Source organism: Lepidochelys kempii, chromosome 10 (assembly GCF_965140285.1).
Source record: "Lepidochelys kempii isolate rLepKem1 chromosome 10, rLepKem1.hap1, whole genome shotgun sequence".
In the NCBI taxonomy this organism is placed as follows: domain Eukaryota; kingdom Metazoa; phylum Chordata; order Testudines; family Cheloniidae; genus Lepidochelys; species Lepidochelys kempii.
This window is the reverse complement of record NC_136389.1, coordinates 11,304,881-11,322,114: the sequence shown is the minus strand read 5'-3', so window position 1 is coordinate 11,322,114 and position 17,234 is coordinate 11,304,881. Positions and strand designations below refer to the sequence as shown.

The following is a 17,234-nucleotide window of genomic DNA, read 5'->3' as shown; positions in this document are numbered from 1 at the left end:
TTGCATCACATTGTTGACTCATTTGTTATCCACTATAACTCCAGATCCTTTTTGGCAGCACTATCATCTAGCCAGTTATCTCCCTATTTTATATTTGGGAACTTGATTTTTCCTTCCTAAGTGAAATACTTTGCACTTGTCTTCATTGACTTTCAACTTGTTGAATTCAGACCAATTCTCCAATTTGTCAAGGTTGTTTTGAATTCTAATTATATCCTCCGAAGTGCTTGCAATACCTCCCAGCTTGGTGTCATCTGCAAATTTTATAAGCATACTCTCCACTCCATTATTCAAATCATTAAATGAAAATATCGACTAGTACCAGATGCAGGACCCCACTAGTTACACCCTCCCAGTTTGACACCATTGATAACTACCCTGAGTATGGCATTTCAAACAGTTGTGCACCCATCTTATAGTAAATTCATTTGCTTATGGGAATGTCATGGGGGACTGTGTCAAAAGCCTTACTCAAATCAAGATATCACCCCTCTCCCCCATCCACTAGGCCAGTAACCCTGTCAAAGAAGTTAGGTTGTTGTGATTTGTTCTGGACAATTCCATGCTGGCTATTCCTTGTAAACCCATTATCCTCCAGGTGCCTACAAACTCATTGTTTAATCATTTGTTTCAGTATCCTTTCATGTATAAAAGGTCAGTCATCCTCTAAGTCCCCAAGTCCTCTGTGTTCCCCTTTTTAAAGGCAGGTACTGTTTGCCCTTCTTCAGTCTTCTAGGATTTCACCCACGTCCTCCATGAGTTCTTAATAACTGCTAACAGTTCCAAGACTGCTTCAGTTAGGTTCCTGTATTATCATAGTAAGCACGTGAACAAGGTTAAAATATTACCACAATTCAGGTCCTGTATTGAAAGATCCAACACTCCATAATGAACAGTATAACAAGTCAAGTTTTAATATTTATAAAATTCATATATACAAAACAGTAAACTAATTCACCAAAACTATAAAATACACTTTTTACACATCACAATATAATTTTATCTAGTACACAGTTTTCATAAGTTGAGACTATCACAGCAAATAGGCCGCTTGTATGGTGCATGCTGTTTTGGTTCTACAAAGACACTTACATGAGCAATGCCTTTTTCACCTCAACTTATTTTAGTTCGTCACCGTCTTTAAAAAGAAGTTTTATGTGAATTGTTAGAAATTAAGGCTAAACTCAGGCCTTTCCTGCCCAATGCAGCAAACTGGTTTAAAACTAGTCGTATGATATTGCATAGTATGTGTGCTACAATACCTAGGCACCACAGGGCGTTATAGCAGAGAAGGTAATATTTTAAAATCGATTTCCAAGATACAGGATTGTGTCACAAAATTAACGAGTGTTTTGTCATTTCTACAGCTATGATTTTGGCAAAGGTATTTTTATTCAAAGTCACAGATAGGATGCAGGTGATAAACAATAAATCATGCTGAAACCTGAGCTCTGCCGTGCAGGGCTGAAGCCCAAGCAGGGCGGAAGCCAAAGAATTCAGAGACCTGTGTTAAAATCACAGAATCTGTGACCTGTGTGGCACTCATAGCCATAATCATTTCATTTGTATGTGATTCATATCAAATAAAAAAAAAAATCAGACAGCTTGTTTAAAAGAGTAACACCACACTTGGCCAATTTTTAAGCAAGGGTTTTAGAGACATTGTTGTGTGCAGTCAGTCATTAATAAAAAGGTGTATTCGCTATTCTAGTCTATTGGGCAAATTCAAACAACAGAACAGGCTTATCTGGAAAAATGCGCTTTATCCAACAGACTAATGTCTATGAACTGAAACACAACTTCCAAAGCAGAGTTTACCACAGGACCTTTAAATTCTGTGGATTGTTGAAAGATCATTTACTCACTATTGTGCCAAGCATGTGAGTTTAACATATGTCTGTGTGAAGCCGTACTGTAAGAGCAACAGCTGGTTTTGAACAAGATGCCCTCATGTCTCAAAGTAACCTGAAGCAATCTGACCCCTTTAAAGCCGTTGTCTCTGCATACTCCTCACAATTTAATACCTCAAAGCAAGGTTAACTAGTTTTTAAATTGGGGGAAGGCATGCTGACTGACAAGAGGCTTGCATGTCACAAGTTAGGAGGGATTGAGTTTATAGGACCCAGTTACAAACGGTTGGAAACAAAGGTTTATAATGGAAGTGCACACAGCTACAGCTGTGCCAATGTGCTGGTAGATACTCAGCCAAATAGCTTTCCTGGAGACAGTTCTCAAAGAATACGAACTGACTACTGATTGCATTTCGTTTCAGTATACAGACAGTATTTAAGCAGAAGCATTTGGGATCTATTTAGAAACTAGATTGCCGCTCTCTCTCCTCCCCCTCGCCCCCCAATACCCTTGGGCTGTTCACCAGAAAGTCCATCTTGGACGACATCAGTGCAGCTCTTTCCTTCTGACTGTGGTTATTTCCAAGTCAATCAGATGAACCATGGACACACGCCAAGAGCCAGACTGTAGTAGTTTACAGAGTACAGCAAGGCAGCCACAGAACTCCTGGCACTGGAGCCGTCCCACGTCTCCCTCCCCCACACACGGAAAGGCAAGCATGTCACACAGAGACAGAAACCTAAACACTGCTTTTAAAGATACCATTAAAGAGAGATACAGACTTACAAAGGGCCAAGCAATTCGGAGTCGAGACTAAACTGACTCACACAGAGGCACCACTCGATTAGTTAACAGAGAACCAGCCTCAGTTCTGACTAGCCTAGCTGCCCTTCATCCCCATTTGTGTTAAACAATTTAGTGTCATTGTTTAAAAAACAAAAAGTGAATTTAGTGCTCACAAAAAAAAAAAATCCGATTTACAGCACCAAGTGGGGGATCCCTCCAGCTAGCCACAAGAAATACTCAGCACTGACAGCAGCAACCCTTCAAGCATGGAGACAGGTGCTGCATTGTCCTGTCAACATCTCTCACTCTCAGGCTGGAACATTCAGAAGTGAGAGTGGAGGGGACTTCATGCTTATTCAGTTTAAGACTGGCACTGACGAAGCCAATCTTAAAGATCTGTCCTAGGAACACGTCTTCCAAGAAGCAGCCATTGTGGAAATCCTTAGATAATAATTCCCTTACCAAAGAGGGTAATTGCTTTACAGGAGCTGAAGTATCTTTCTATCCACCAACTTTTATTGTGTTAAAGAGTAAGGGAGAAGGGACACACCTGTAAACAGTTGGGCTCACAATGGAAGTGCAATCTGAACACCAGGCTCCTTTAACATGGGGGGAGGGGTTGATCAGGTCTCAGGCCTACAACCTCACTATACCACTTTGTTTAATGCATACTGGACAACTGATATGGGGAAGAGACTAATACTAGCTTCAAAAATAGGTACTGCTTTTATCTTGGGAGATCAGCATTTGATTTATAGCAAGTTGCACTTTAAAAAATCCATGTTTGTTTGTGTAGTTTTTATTGCCCCAGGATGGCATACAGCCGGTTGCTTGACAGCACCAAGAGCTGTTCTGACGTGAACATCTGTTGATAACCATCAAACATCATGCAGGCCTCAAGGCTCATTCCATTCAGAAGTTGTGTATAAAGGCCACCTTAAACACCTGAGGGAAGTTTTCTGCATGCAACTTCCTTCTAAGTTAAGAAAAGAATCAAGGCCCCACCACGTAGCATCACTGCTCACAAAGGCAACTATACGGAGAATGCAAAGCAGACGGCATGTTTTGTTACTGCAATCAAACAAGGGTGGGGGCTGTTCTCTAGGCTGCTAAACAAGTAAGTTCAGCTATTTCAAGGGATTTTCACGATCAAATGCAAGAGGGGCATATCAAGTGAGGAGCATTTACATTTTACCTACTGTCAAAGCAACAAGAGCTAGAGGACTGAACAACTTACTGTTGTGGGCATAGCCTGGAATTACATAATAGGTTCCAGTGCCACTGCCCTGTTCATTGGTGCAAACAGAAAGGCCATATCGATATTATCTTTATCAAGTGGAGTCAAAGTGCTGTTCCCTGGCAAGTTTAGGGCACAAATGGAAATGAACATGGGCCTTAGTTTGTCTAAGGACAGGATAAATGCGTGGCACAAAAGGGTTTCTAATCCCGTCAATGGCTCAGTCTCCATGCTGCAATTTCATTGACCAGGAAAATTCCTTACAGGATACCCCTGTGCTTCTGTCCATTCACCAGGACTGTTCAGTACCAAGTGGCCTATTAATGGGGAAGCCGAGCTTCAGAACATCAGCTTAGAAGCAATTTTGTAGCACCTGTTCTCCAGGGAGGTAGAGCTCGAGTGCATGGTTGGATTTTGAGGGCATGGGGGCAGTTGGTCAAAGGCATCATTTCTTGCTAGTCAGTTAATTAAGCAGCCTCAGCCTAGAAGTATGACAGCTACAATCAGCCAAGATATTTTAAAGGAAGAAATAAAAGTGATTCATCCAGAATAAGGCTTGCAGAGATTCAACATTGCCCCCCACTTTAAACAACTCTGGAAAAAGCCCAGAGAAAATGGGCTTCACATGAACAGTAATAAAACACACCCATTATAAATCTTTACAGAGCACTAGAGGACCAGCACTAAATTGAAAGACCATCACAGAAGTAGGGAAGGGAAGAAACCCATACACAAGATACAAGTAAGCTGGACAGACTCAATTAAATGCTGATTACTCTAGGTACCGCCTCATAACACACCTAAAAAACTTGTGACGCTATCCTGGGCGGAAAGGGGAAATCAGTGTTGTGGATGGACTGATGGGATGCGTTTCACATGTCCCAGACTCCATTTCAGCTGCTGTCACAGTGAAATTTTAGTCTTTGGCCCGATCAGCTCCTTCCACACTGTTTAAACTATAGCTCCTGCCATACCAAAATCTCTGAGCTACACAAATGCTCTCCACTCTGTTTGAACTTAAGATAGCAAATCTGTTAACCCTTTAGTTAGCTTTGAAAAGCCTGCAGAAATGCGAGTCATTGGAAGCTCCTTCAGACATATTAGCAGCACAGTTCTAGGTTTGACAGCACAATTTTAAACAGGTAATTTACTATGAAGTTGGCAAGCTCAAACAGCCTACTGTGCTGTATTACAGGGAATGAGATTCAGATGTGTAGTGACAATGGAAACTAGACATATTCTTAAGAGTTGTCATTTAAAATAGAGCAGCTGTTAATCAACTCCATTAAATCTGTCACCACAATACCTTGTGTTCCCCCTACATCTCAAGAATATTGTTCAATGGGTTGTTAAAAATAGCAGTTACCTATTAAACATGTAGTTTATCAACAATTATAATGTAAAATTTTAAAGATAAAATTGTTTAAGCCCAATTCACTTGGTAATTCTAGAGCAGTTACTGCCTTGTAGGTATCTAATTCAAAGAGCAACTTATTGGTTAGCTACTTTGAGGGAAAGGCACCTGCTGGTGACCTGAATGAGTCTTCAAAACATTGGCTTTGACACAAGATACCAACATGATTTTCAGTATAGGCTCCCATCTGCCACTTTTATAAAACTGATAGTACATCACATTATAGGGCTCTCCTGCTTAAACATGCTGCAAGCATTTCCTCTTTGTCCTTGCTGGAGACAAAACACACAGAGGACCCTTGTCAGTGACCTGCATGTACCAAATGAGGGAGAGCGAAGAGCTTTTTTTTTTTTAAAAGCATATGTTCAAGGCCTCCACCTGATTGTAGGGCTGCCTGTGACCCATTTCCTGACTGGTCAGTTGAACAATAACTTATGAAGTTTATAAAAAAGCTGTCCCTCGCAAACTTCATGATGTCACTGTAAAATACAATTATTAGTTGTTTCTTGTAAAAGAATTGAGCAGATCACCAAGTCTGGCTAAAGATTGTTGCACAATACTGGGTAGTACCTTTTGAATTCTGCACTAGTAATTACTAGTACCACAGATGACTAGCTTTATTGTACTATTTTTACATAGGGGAATCCAGTAGGGCTTGTATTTAAAAGTATGTCGTAGCCAGGTAAATGTGTCTTCGCAAGAGGAAATCTTGCTGGATTGAGGTTATTTAGATTTTCTAGTGGAAACTTTCAATGAAGTTTCACACTATAACTGGACAATGTATGTTATAACTACACCTGAAAGATGTATATTCACCTAACACAGTAGATAGCTAGTGTCTCCAAACTACTCTTAAGATGGTTTAATCATGCACCAAACAAAGACACAGGTCCACTCAAACCTGTTTCAAACTAATTTAAGTATTGCACTAAAAACAGTGGTGCACTTGAATCCTTGAAGCAGTCAGTAATATGGCATAGTGTCAACTTACATCAAGGTGTCTCATTTTGCGTTAAAGTAGTTAAGCACATCATATTCCAGTCTAATTTTTGTTTGTCGTTATGGTCAGAAGAGTGACTAAATTACATTTTCCATTTACAAATACAGAGCCATATTGATTACTTTTGACAAAGACAAGTTTGCTATTTTTTACCGCTCTTTGTTTTGCAGAATTAATATAGCTATGGAATACTGACCTGAATTGTTTTCTAGTTCCCTCATCAAAACTGTTAACCAACTATAAAGTCTTGATGGTTGGATGATAATGCTTGAGCAAGAAAGCGTCTTACATTACAGAGCCTTAGAATACACAGGGCTTGCAGTGAGTAAAACATGAGCTAGATCCTTAGCTATGGCTGAGAGGTGCAAAGCCCTATTCTGACTTGTGCTTCATGACCTGTGCACAAAAAATTCTCCTCTGCATTTCCTCAATCACAGGGCTACTGTGTGAAGGGATGGTACCATACCAAAGCTAGGCTGCTCTTACACCTAATGGCCCCAAGGGGACAAAACAGCACCTGAGGATTGATGCAGTCTAAGGGCATCATGATCATGCAGCCCTATGTCCCTACCTTCCTCCTAGGGACCTAACAGGCCAACTTTATGGTACAGAGCAGTCACAGCATGCCAGAAGAACTGGTTGTTTTACTACTATTACAAAAAAAAACGAAACTTGTTAAGAATTGTCGATATTAAACATGGAAATGCATGCTGCTATTTTTCAGGGTGCAACTGTAACAATGAGAGTTGCTTTGGAGAACCTCATATTCATTAGCTCAGTTCTTTTAAAAATCAATAAGGTGACCAAGAATAAAAGACCTCAAATGTGCGTTAAAAAGAAGAGCAGTCTCATGCTCCAGTACTGCAGTTAAAGCTACGACAGGCTTCATATGTAAAACCGAGGTAACTTTTCAATAATATCTGGTTCTAAAAAGGGAATGTTTTCTCAAGAGTTAAATGGGCAGCACATTATTCCAAATAGAATACTCAGTAAAATAATGAAGTACACAAAGAATCAACTGGGAAGTTAGGCAGTTTGAGTTGACCTGCTATAGCTCTAAAGCCTTCTGTTGAATAGAAACTACTGCAAAGTCTAAATACAGTATCTGAATGCTTAAGTAATGAAGAGTAAACACCTTTAGATCTCGTTTAACCAAATAAAGAGGCACGCCCAGAAGAAATATATTCCTCTAGACCCTTAAGCCACAATTTGTAACACCTCATGTTGAAGCATTTACCTTTCCAAATGCAATTACCGTAACAGAATCCTCATCTGTAACAATGCAGAACATTCAAGACAGGACTTGATATTAAAAAAAAAAAATATATCACTAAATGTTAAAAAAAGTAAAATTGGTCCATGGTGAGTAAGACTTTTCTAACTAGACAATTAACTTCTGTTTACATTTGAGAAGTAGTGGAAGTGTAATTTTAAAATAAATAAATTTTTCCTATCTGTAGCTCCTTACTGGTTTACTTCACCAAACATTTTATATGCATTATATATAACTAGAATACAACCACATCCTTTTCACTCCTGAAGCCAGCACAAAAAGCTACAAGGGCAGCAGATTTCTGCATTAAGAAGCTGCGTATACCGCACACAGAGAAATGAACTTCTGCAAGCCACAAAAAGAAGGATTCTAGATTTTATCCAAGTTAAACACGAGAAAACTCCAGAGCAGGGTTCTTTTTAGACCAGCATTTCTCTTGGGATTAAATGCTGAAGTGTTCCTTTTTTGACATGTCATTACAGTTTTAAAGAGGACAAGAACTACAGAGATTCGACTGACTTGGTCTAGTTAGAGAAAGCCCTTCGATTTTTTTTTTTTTTTTTTTAATAAAATCAAACTATGGTACCAATTGCACAATAAACATTTGTGTTTGAAAGTTCCCTGGCAAGAAAAAAAAAATACTACAGCATTGAAATAAAAGGCAGATCTTAAATTTTGTTTATGTACCTCATTGTAGACGACAAGGTTGGAATTATCTGTACACAAAGAAAGGCACCTGATAGTTAACTACGTAAGTTTAGAGAGCTAGAAAGTCAACAGTTCACATCAACATTATTCACAGCCTCTTGCAATTTCACACATGTATACCATCGCCTGAAATGGGCAACTAATTTTGACAGTTTACACATACTATATATAAATTAATATAGGCTAAAGATCCCATTAACAGATTAAAAATGGGCTAGTTTACAGCAGGGTCCTGCTGTCCAAATGTACCAGTGCAGCTGTAAAATTGGGATCTCAAGAGTGCTGGCTCTTCTTGTGTAAGAAGTGTAAGGTCAGCTGTTAGGAAGTCATCAAGCAGCTGCTCTACCACCAAATATTTTGCTAAAAAGTTTAATCCGCTTCCACACATTTGGAGACAGATAAAGCCCTGTGATCTGAGAGACTGGAGCTTTACAAATACTGCCAACTGCAGGTGTGAGAACAGTGATGAATTTCCATAGATGACACCTCACTAGAGCACCCACTATGTGCAGATATGTGGTCAGATGTTCTAGTACATACCTCAAGCTGTATTACTGTGGAGGTCAGTTTCCCATGATGTAAGACACTGTAGATGTAGTGCAAAACAAAATCTTGTCCTCATCAGCCAGGCCTTAATTTTCTCCTCCATTTGACTTCAGAGTGTCAGGACAGAGGACTCATAGTCTGGTGGGTTTCATTTATAGTTCTACTGCATTTCATTTATAGTCCTAGACTTGCATGTCTCAAGAGACTGATGCAAGACCTTCAGACAAGAGTTGTGCATCCACACTGATAAGTGGACTCCAGATCCTTGGCAAACACTGCACATGCAAGCAAGATCTGGTTACATATTTAAAGATTACATGTGGAATTGTGATTAATATATTGCCATTTATTCTCTAGTACAACTACCAACCTCATTATAATTTACATTAGTTTGACTGGTTAACTCAGCACCTCCAAACTGCAGAGAAAGGCAGTCTGTACAGTTACTGTCCTTGCAAAACGACAGTTTTCATTAAAAGTCTTCCTTACATAGTTTGTCAAAGTTAGATTTTTTCTAAGATAGGAAGGTGATTGTGTTATTCAACTTTTCAAACTAGGTGTCAAACCCTACAACGGCCACTTTTTTCAGTAGTGTTACTCGTCAAATGATTCAGTAGCTAACATCAATGTTTGACTCCTTCTGCCTCCATGACTGGCGAGTTTCAGCATTCCTGAGCCAAGTGAATAGCATGGGTCCTAAAACCACACGCAAGAGCCATAAAGATAAAATAAAAGCTTGACTTATAACCCCTGGGTAGATTTCAACAAGACAAGGGGTGCTCTTCTTCACTGCAACATAATATCCTTCAGATTCTCTTGAAGGATTGTGTCCTTCACTGCATGAAACACGAAGCGGATATTTTCAGTGTCTATGGCAGTTGTGAAATGATGGAAGAGTGGCTTACTGCGGTTCCGGCGCTTTCTGTCAAAACACTGCACCAAGTAACGCTGAACATCTTCTAGCCTGTGAGGATCACCCTTGAAGTCTGAGAAATACTTCTTAATGCTGACTGTCTTTACCTTCTCTACAAGGAGATCCATTTTGTTCAGGAATAGGATGATAGAAACATTAAAGAAGAGCTTGTTATTGACTATTGTCTCAAAGATGTTCATGGACTCCACCAGTCTGTTTGTGCGTCTGTCTTCCATGAGAACCTGGTCATATTCACTGGAGGAAACCATGAACAAAATAGAAGTTATCCCATCAAAGCACTGGAACCACTTCTGACGCTGAGACCTCTGTCCACCCACATCCACCATCTTGAAAGGGATTTTTTTAATGATGAAGTCATGCTCTACGATCCCCTTGGTGGCTTTTCTGGCCAACAGAATATCTTGTTTGCTGGGGAAATAATTCTGTAAGAGAAAGGAGAATAGTGACAAATTGCCTCAGATCTTCCTTTTAAAATATGCAATATCAGCTGGCATTTTAAAAATAAAATTGATCATATCTCAATGTAATGATAGCTGTGGGGAGCTATAATGTTCCAGTTCTAGGAGCTCTAGGTGACATCTGATACTGAGTGACCAAGTGAAGGACTTACTATACAAGGTCAAAATTAATGGACTTGTTGACCAATGGATTGTACATTGAAAATTTGCTGTTGAAAGATGGAGGACTGTGATGGAGCATGTGAAAGTTTATGTATAACTCCAGTACTTTCCTTCAAAGTTTCACCCCTTCTGCATATTAAAATTCAGTTCTTCCTTTCCAGGTTGGAAACTACTTTACTATTAGGATATTCTTGCCCATGAAACTATTCATTTGTGTTAATGAATGCAAGTCTCCATAATGTCAGTGAAATTATCTTTTAAACCTGTTTTTTAACAAGCTTGATACATTTACAATAATAATTAATAATAATAAATAATAATAATATCTTGCAAGCTGTAGTGACAGCATCCTTCCACAGTAGGTATGTGCTGACCTCTATCACAAGTTTAATTCTGTTGTAAGTACTGGCCAGTCTCACTGCCACCTATAGGAACAACAGTGAAATGGATGAAATTCTTCTGTCTTTCTCTATGCTCAGGAAGATGAGCAGCAGTACATCCCCTCTCACCTTTTCTCCCCATTAGACCTTTTGCAAGAACCCAAGCTATTTTCCCCATTACTGTGGCCCTTACAGGTGGTTGTAGCTCAATGGGCAATTGCTTGTAAAATTCACACTGCTGCTCAGGGCAATTGATCAGCATAGGAAGTGGATGTGGTCCAAGGATGGTGAAAGAGGAGACAGAAGAGGAAGATGTAGATTTTTGTTTTTGTTCATGTAACTTTTCATTGTATTCCTGTTTACTTGTCAATACAAAGGCTTAGTAAAATGTCCAAACATATATCAAGTTGCATAGGCCAAAGTTTAACACATTCCAGGGGAGCGCTGTTTTCTTGATTAAAATATTTGGAACTTATGCTTACTAGTTTTAAACCAGGGATATTAAAGCATCTGCAAGAATACACTTCCTAACTTCAAACACTGTGGACTATAAATAGTTACATCCTACCAGCTGGCCAATCCGATCCAGGTTATCCAGGAAGTATTTCACCGATTCACCCTGTTGAAAAGGAAAGAAATGCTTCTTAAATCTTGTTTCTAAGCTAGCAAATCAAGCAGTTTATTGAATGAAAGCCTTTTTTGCCCATTTGCTTTTCCATATACACTGAAGTTTAAACATACACATACACAGAAAACTGATGTCTGGACTGGATCCCGATGTGCTGAGAGGCTGTAATGAGAAGAGCATTGTATAATTTACTTTGAAACAAACTGTTGGTAAGAATATTGGAGCAGCTTTAACGTGACCATAAGACAGTACAGCACTTCCTGTGGAATACCTGTAAAAAAAAAGAGACCAATGCACATTACTTAAAAAGCAATAAAGAATGTTTACAGCAATAGGTTTGTACAATAAGTGCTCAAAATTCATACACTGAACATGAGCTGCTGCTAGAGCCAGCTCATGCTCTCTCAATGCACTGGGTCCTCTTTTGTATGTAGAATACAGATTAAATATCACTGGGTAACAGTACAGTGGACTACATTTACTGGAAACCATTGCATTTTTGTCTTAAAACTCATGGCAGAGGACAGAAGCACATGCTACACATCAAAAATTGCCAAATGAAGTAGCAATAGGTTTAAGCAACATGGGACGTGTCTGGCTTAAATTTTCACTAAGGAGACAAGCTTGGCGGAAAAATATAGTTTTTTTTTAAATTTCCTTCAAAATATGGTCCCTCCTGAAGGATACAGTGGTTTTCAAAAATCTAACCAGGTTGTTTTTAAAACTGAAGTGTCTTTTTCTAAAACTATATCAGACTATTGTTCAATTGGGTATGTAATATTAAGCCTCAAGGGTTATTTATATGTATCTTTTAAAAATGCATTTCTTTGCAAGACCTCCAATAAATCATTTTAAATAAGTCAAATCAAAGGTCATTTAAAGCTGACACACACGCAGGAATACATTTATACTCCTTTAAGAAGTGACTTTTTCCATTTAGAAGGAAGCTTCAATTTTGCTCCAAAGGGAAACAGGAATCTTCTTCCTCAAACCCATCTGTCCTGGAGTACTCCACATCCTAGACTGAGAATCTAAATTAGCATCCACTCCTCCTTGCATCACTAGTCACCATCCTTGCACCTATAAAGTTGTCTAAAGTTTCCCTTCAAAGCCTATCCATTGCACTCCTGGGGAGCAAAATGTACGCACTAGAGAGTGCTACCAGTAGACTGAACCAAGATTAAGATTGGTAGTTTGTGCTCACCAAATAGTTACATTCAGGATCATATTTATAACTAGGAGTATAACCTATTATCTCCCACAAGAAAGAGCTACCTACTTATTTTTGTATGATCCCCATCACCATAGTGTATGAGGTGAGAGAACCAAATTCCTTTCCAGAACAAATTAAAAAGGGTACCATGTTTGGAAGAGTCCCATGGAAGACTGGAGCACTCAATACTAGTTTACTACAACTCAGCAAAAGCTTTCAGACTAAGAGCCCCAAGGAGCCCTTCAATGCCAACTGGCAGAGGGCCCACCATACTATAACTCTATCACACATTCCCCCAACACATGGTTATTGTAATATCTATCTAAAAAGTGTCATGTAAGGTATATAACAACTGGTGACACATGAGGTCCTGAAAATCATTTTGTGATGTATATACAGGTTGTGCACAAAGAGATGTGTGTGTGTGTGCTGGAAATACGTTCTTAAAATGTGTTTGGGACACAGTGCATAAGCCCAGCCTGCCCAAAACAAAGGAATGTGTATTTAGCTGTCTGACCATCTTGATTACTGGCAGAGGACAATGAAAGTATATTTATATAAACGATAAACAAAGCTATCAAGCAGCAGTTTAGTGAGCACACAAGGGGGCAGAGTCTGCACCCCAGGAATCCTTCCTGGCTCTTGGGACAGACACAGTGGATTTTACGTAATATAAGGGGAGCAAAGAGACTTTAGTAATCCATCACTTGAGGAACAAAGGGAGAAGCACCCTTTGATTCTGTGTAGGTGGATCCCCGGGCTTGGAGATGCTGCTAACTTGGTGTAAGGAAACTGCTTATGTAAAGATTACAATGTGCTAAGATTAGTCACTAGAAAGCGGGATTTATTTTGTTTTGTCTGTAACCATATCTGCGCCTCTCTCTCATTTAGCATCACGAATATTCGGTCTTTGTTAATAAACTTATTCTTGTTTTATTAAAAACCATCTCAGTGCCGTATACTGGAAGTCAAGCATGAGTCTTCAGCTATTCTAACAGGGTGATGTGTGCTCTGTCTCTTTGGAGACAGCAAACCTAACCATTTTTGAGTGTCCAGTGAGGGGGATTGGACACTGCAGGGAAATCCCAATGAACTCAAGAACTGGAATTCACTGATTTGTTACCTCTACAACCCCGCTACTAGTGGCCCCCCCCCCCCGACTTGGATGAGACCAACAAAGATGAAGAACGTGCTAAGAACCAAGAATATACCAACATGTCATCTGAAGGCTCAAGTGGTGTATCTACATCTGAACAGCCAAACACACAAATACAGCTACCTACTGAAGAAACAGGTCTCCAAAACCTAAAGGCAGTTCCTGATGTTTTGCTGGTCAAACTTTTCCCATTTAAGTTAGAAAAGATGACAACTGGTGCACCTCTTGCAAAAAAAGCTTACAAAGAAGGAAAGCTTCTCACTGCTTCAGTTGGTACAACTAGAGGAGCTTGGTTTGCCAGACTGATCAGCAAAGCCAGTGCTGACAAACTATGTGAAAAGGCTGCAAAACACCAAGCCTCTGGACTTCAGCGATATGCAGCAAGCCTTATAAGCCAGTCACTGTCAAAGCCAATTTTAGAAGTACTTAATGAGGCTGTTAAGAATGCTAGACTCAACATAGTTTATGCGAACAAACATGACTGTTGCATCATACTTTCACTTAAGCAAGAGATACCTCACACTACAGACAGGAGGCCAAAGTTAAGTGCATTGTCACTGGTTAACCCTGAAGTTAGACACTGGTTCTGAACAAGACCAGCAAATGCTCAATATCTTTCTGCAAGAAACTCAACTGACTGGTTAGAAGCATGCGGTGCAACAGTGAAAGACAGCAGTTGAAAAAGTGAAGAACTCTCTCACCACATTCAAAAAATCTGCATACATGGCTAATGAATACCCTGATGCAAATGGGCATCAAGTATTAAGTCACTGCATACGTTATCTTGATGTCAGTGGTAGGCCAGGAGATGCATTTCTAGATGTTCAGGTTACAGCAGACACATCTGCGACAACCCACATCTTAGAATTAAATGCTTGTAAACTGGACCCCAAACAGATGGCACAAGCATTTGATGGAGCTTCAAACTTCTCTGGAAGACATGGTGGGATACAAGCTTTGCTCAGAGGAAAGTGTAACCCTAATCTCTCCTACACACTGCAGAGGCCATCTTAACTTCAGTACCTGGAAAGATAATGGAGCAAATAATTAAGCAACCAATTTGCAAACACCTAGAAGATAATAAGGTGATAAGTAACGTCAACATGGATTTGCCAAGAACAAATTGCATCAACCAACCTAATAGCTTTCTTTGCCAGGGTAACAAGCCTTGTGAGTAGCAGGGGGAGGCGATAGGTGGAATATTTTGACACTAGTAAGGCTTTTGATACCGTCTCGCATGATCTTCTCATAAACCAACTGGAGAAATACAACCTAAAGGGAGCTACTATAAGGGGAGTAAATAACTAGTTGGAAAACCATTCCCAGAGAGTAGTTATCAGTGGTTCACAGTCAAGCTGGAAGGGCATATTGAGTGGGTACTGAAGGGCTTCATCCTGCATCTGGTTCTGTTCATTATCTTCATCAATGATTTAGATAATGGCATAGAGAGTACACTTATAAAGTTTAATGGACAATATCAAGCTGAGAGGGGTTGAAAGTGCTTTGGAGTACAGGATTAAAATTCAAAAGGGTCTGGACGAACTGGAGAATTAGTCTGAAGTAAATAGGATTAAATTCAATAAGGACAAATGCAAAGTACTCCATTTAGGAAGGAACAATCAGTTGCATTCATACAAAATGAGAAATAACTACCTAGGAAGTAGTACTGCGGAAAGGTATCTGGGGGGCTCATAAATATAAAGGGAAGGCTAACCACCTTTAAATCCCTCCTGGCCAGAGGAAAAAACCCTTTCACCTGTAAAGGGTTAAGAAGCGAAAGATAACCTCGCTGGCACCTGACCAAAATGACCAATGAGGAGACAAGATACTTTCAAAGCTGGGGGAGACGGGGGGGGGGGGAAGAGAACAAAGGGTTCTGTCTGGTGGGGTTTTTTTTTTTTTTTTTTTTGGGCCAGGAACAGGAAAGGAATGGAGTCTTAGAACTTAGTATGTAATCCAGCTAGATGTGCGTTAGATTCTGTTTTGTTTAAATGGCTGAGAAAATAAGTTGTGCTGAATGGAATGTATATTCCTGTTTTTGTGTCTTTGTGTAACTTAAGGTTTTGCCTAGAGGGATTCTCGATGTTTTGAATCTGATTACTCTGTAAGGTATTTACCATCCTGATTTTACAGAGGTGATTCTTTTACTTTTTCTTCAATTAAAATTCTTCTTTTAAGAACCGGATTGCTTTTTCATTGTTCTTAAGACCCAAGGGTTTGGGTCTGTGTTCACCTATGCAAATTGGTGAGGATTTTTTATCAAGCCTTCCCCAGGAAAGGGGGTGTAGGGTTTGGGAGGATTTTTTTGGGGAAAAGAAGTTTCCAAGCAGGCTCTTTCCCTGTTATATATTTGTTAGACACTTGGTGGTGGCAGCAATAAAGTCCAAGGGCAAAAGGTAAAGTAGTTTGTACCCTGGGGAAGTTTTAACCTAAGCTGGTAAAAATAAGCTTAGGGAGTTTTTCATGTAGGTCCCCACATCTGTACCCTAGAGTTCAGAGTGGGGAAGGAACCTTGACAGGGGGTCACAGTGGATCACAAGCTAAATATGAGTCAATGTAACACTGTTGCAAAAAAGCAAACATTCTGGGATGTATTAACAGGAGTGTTGTAAACAAGACATAAGAAGTAATTCTCCTGCTGTACTCTGCACTGATACGGCCTCAACTGGAGTATTGTGTCCAGTTGTGGACACATTTCAGAAAAAAATGTGGACACATTGCAGTAAGTCCAGAGAAGAGCAACAAAAACAACTAGACGTCTAGAAAACATGACCATTGAGGAAAGATGGAGAAAAGATTGGGTTTGTTTAGTCTGGGGAAGAGAGGACGGAGGGAACAAAACAGTTTAAGTACACAAAAAGTTGTTACAAGGAGGAGAGAGAAATTGTTCTCGTTAACCTCTGAGCATAGGACAAGAAGCAATGGGCTTAAAATGCAGCAAACAGTTCAGGTCGGACATTAGAAAAAACTTCCTAACTGTTAGGTTAGTTAAGCACTGGATAAATTGCCAAGGGAGGTTGTGGAATCTCTGTCATTGGGAAGTTTTTACGACAAGGTTAGACAATCACCTGTCAGGGATGGTCTAGAAGGTAATACTTAGTCCTGCCTTGAGTCCCAGGGACTGGACTAGAGATCTCTCAAGGTCCCTTCCACTCCTACGATTCTATGATCTACTCAACTAGCAGTAGTACAAGTTGCAGAATCTTCAAAAGCCATTTTAAAAGCCATTTAATGTCTTTGTTATCTTTTCAACAAGAGTCCAAAAGGACTGGACAAAACAGAAGATGCTCTGGGACTGATGTGCATATTAGTTCAACCTGGGAAAACCCACTGGCTTTCTCATGAGTGATCCTTGGCTGTTGTCTTAAAATTACTGGAACCAGTATTACTGGTTTTGGAAAGTATCTACCAAGACTGGACGGATCTAAGTAGCGAGGCTGGTGGGCTACTTTTGCTGCCACATTTAGAGAAGACAATCGCCATTCTCT

At 39.8% G+C, this 17,234-nt stretch overlaps 1 protein-coding gene across 3 annotated transcripts in view; it reads right to left on the bottom strand.

The window, feature by feature from the left end:
- Nucleotides 1–891: 891 nt before the first annotated feature.
- The window catches only part of GNA12 (G protein subunit alpha 12), a 74,043-nt gene continuing 57,700 nt past the window's right edge, over nt 892–17,234 (bottom strand). For 2 of the 3 annotated variants that reach the window (XM_073361965.2, XM_073361967.2), the window contains exons 3-4: nt 11,318–11,368; nt 892–10,171 (exon numbers count right to left, since the gene is read on the bottom strand). In XM_073361965.2, the coding sequence (XP_073218066.2) occupies nt 9,602–10,171; nt 11,318–11,368 (621 nt within the window). In that variant the 3' untranslated portion in view covers nt 892–9,601. The remainder of the gene's footprint in view (nt 10,172–11,317; nt 11,369–17,234) is intronic. The other variant, XM_073361966.2, reaches the window with a different exon arrangement.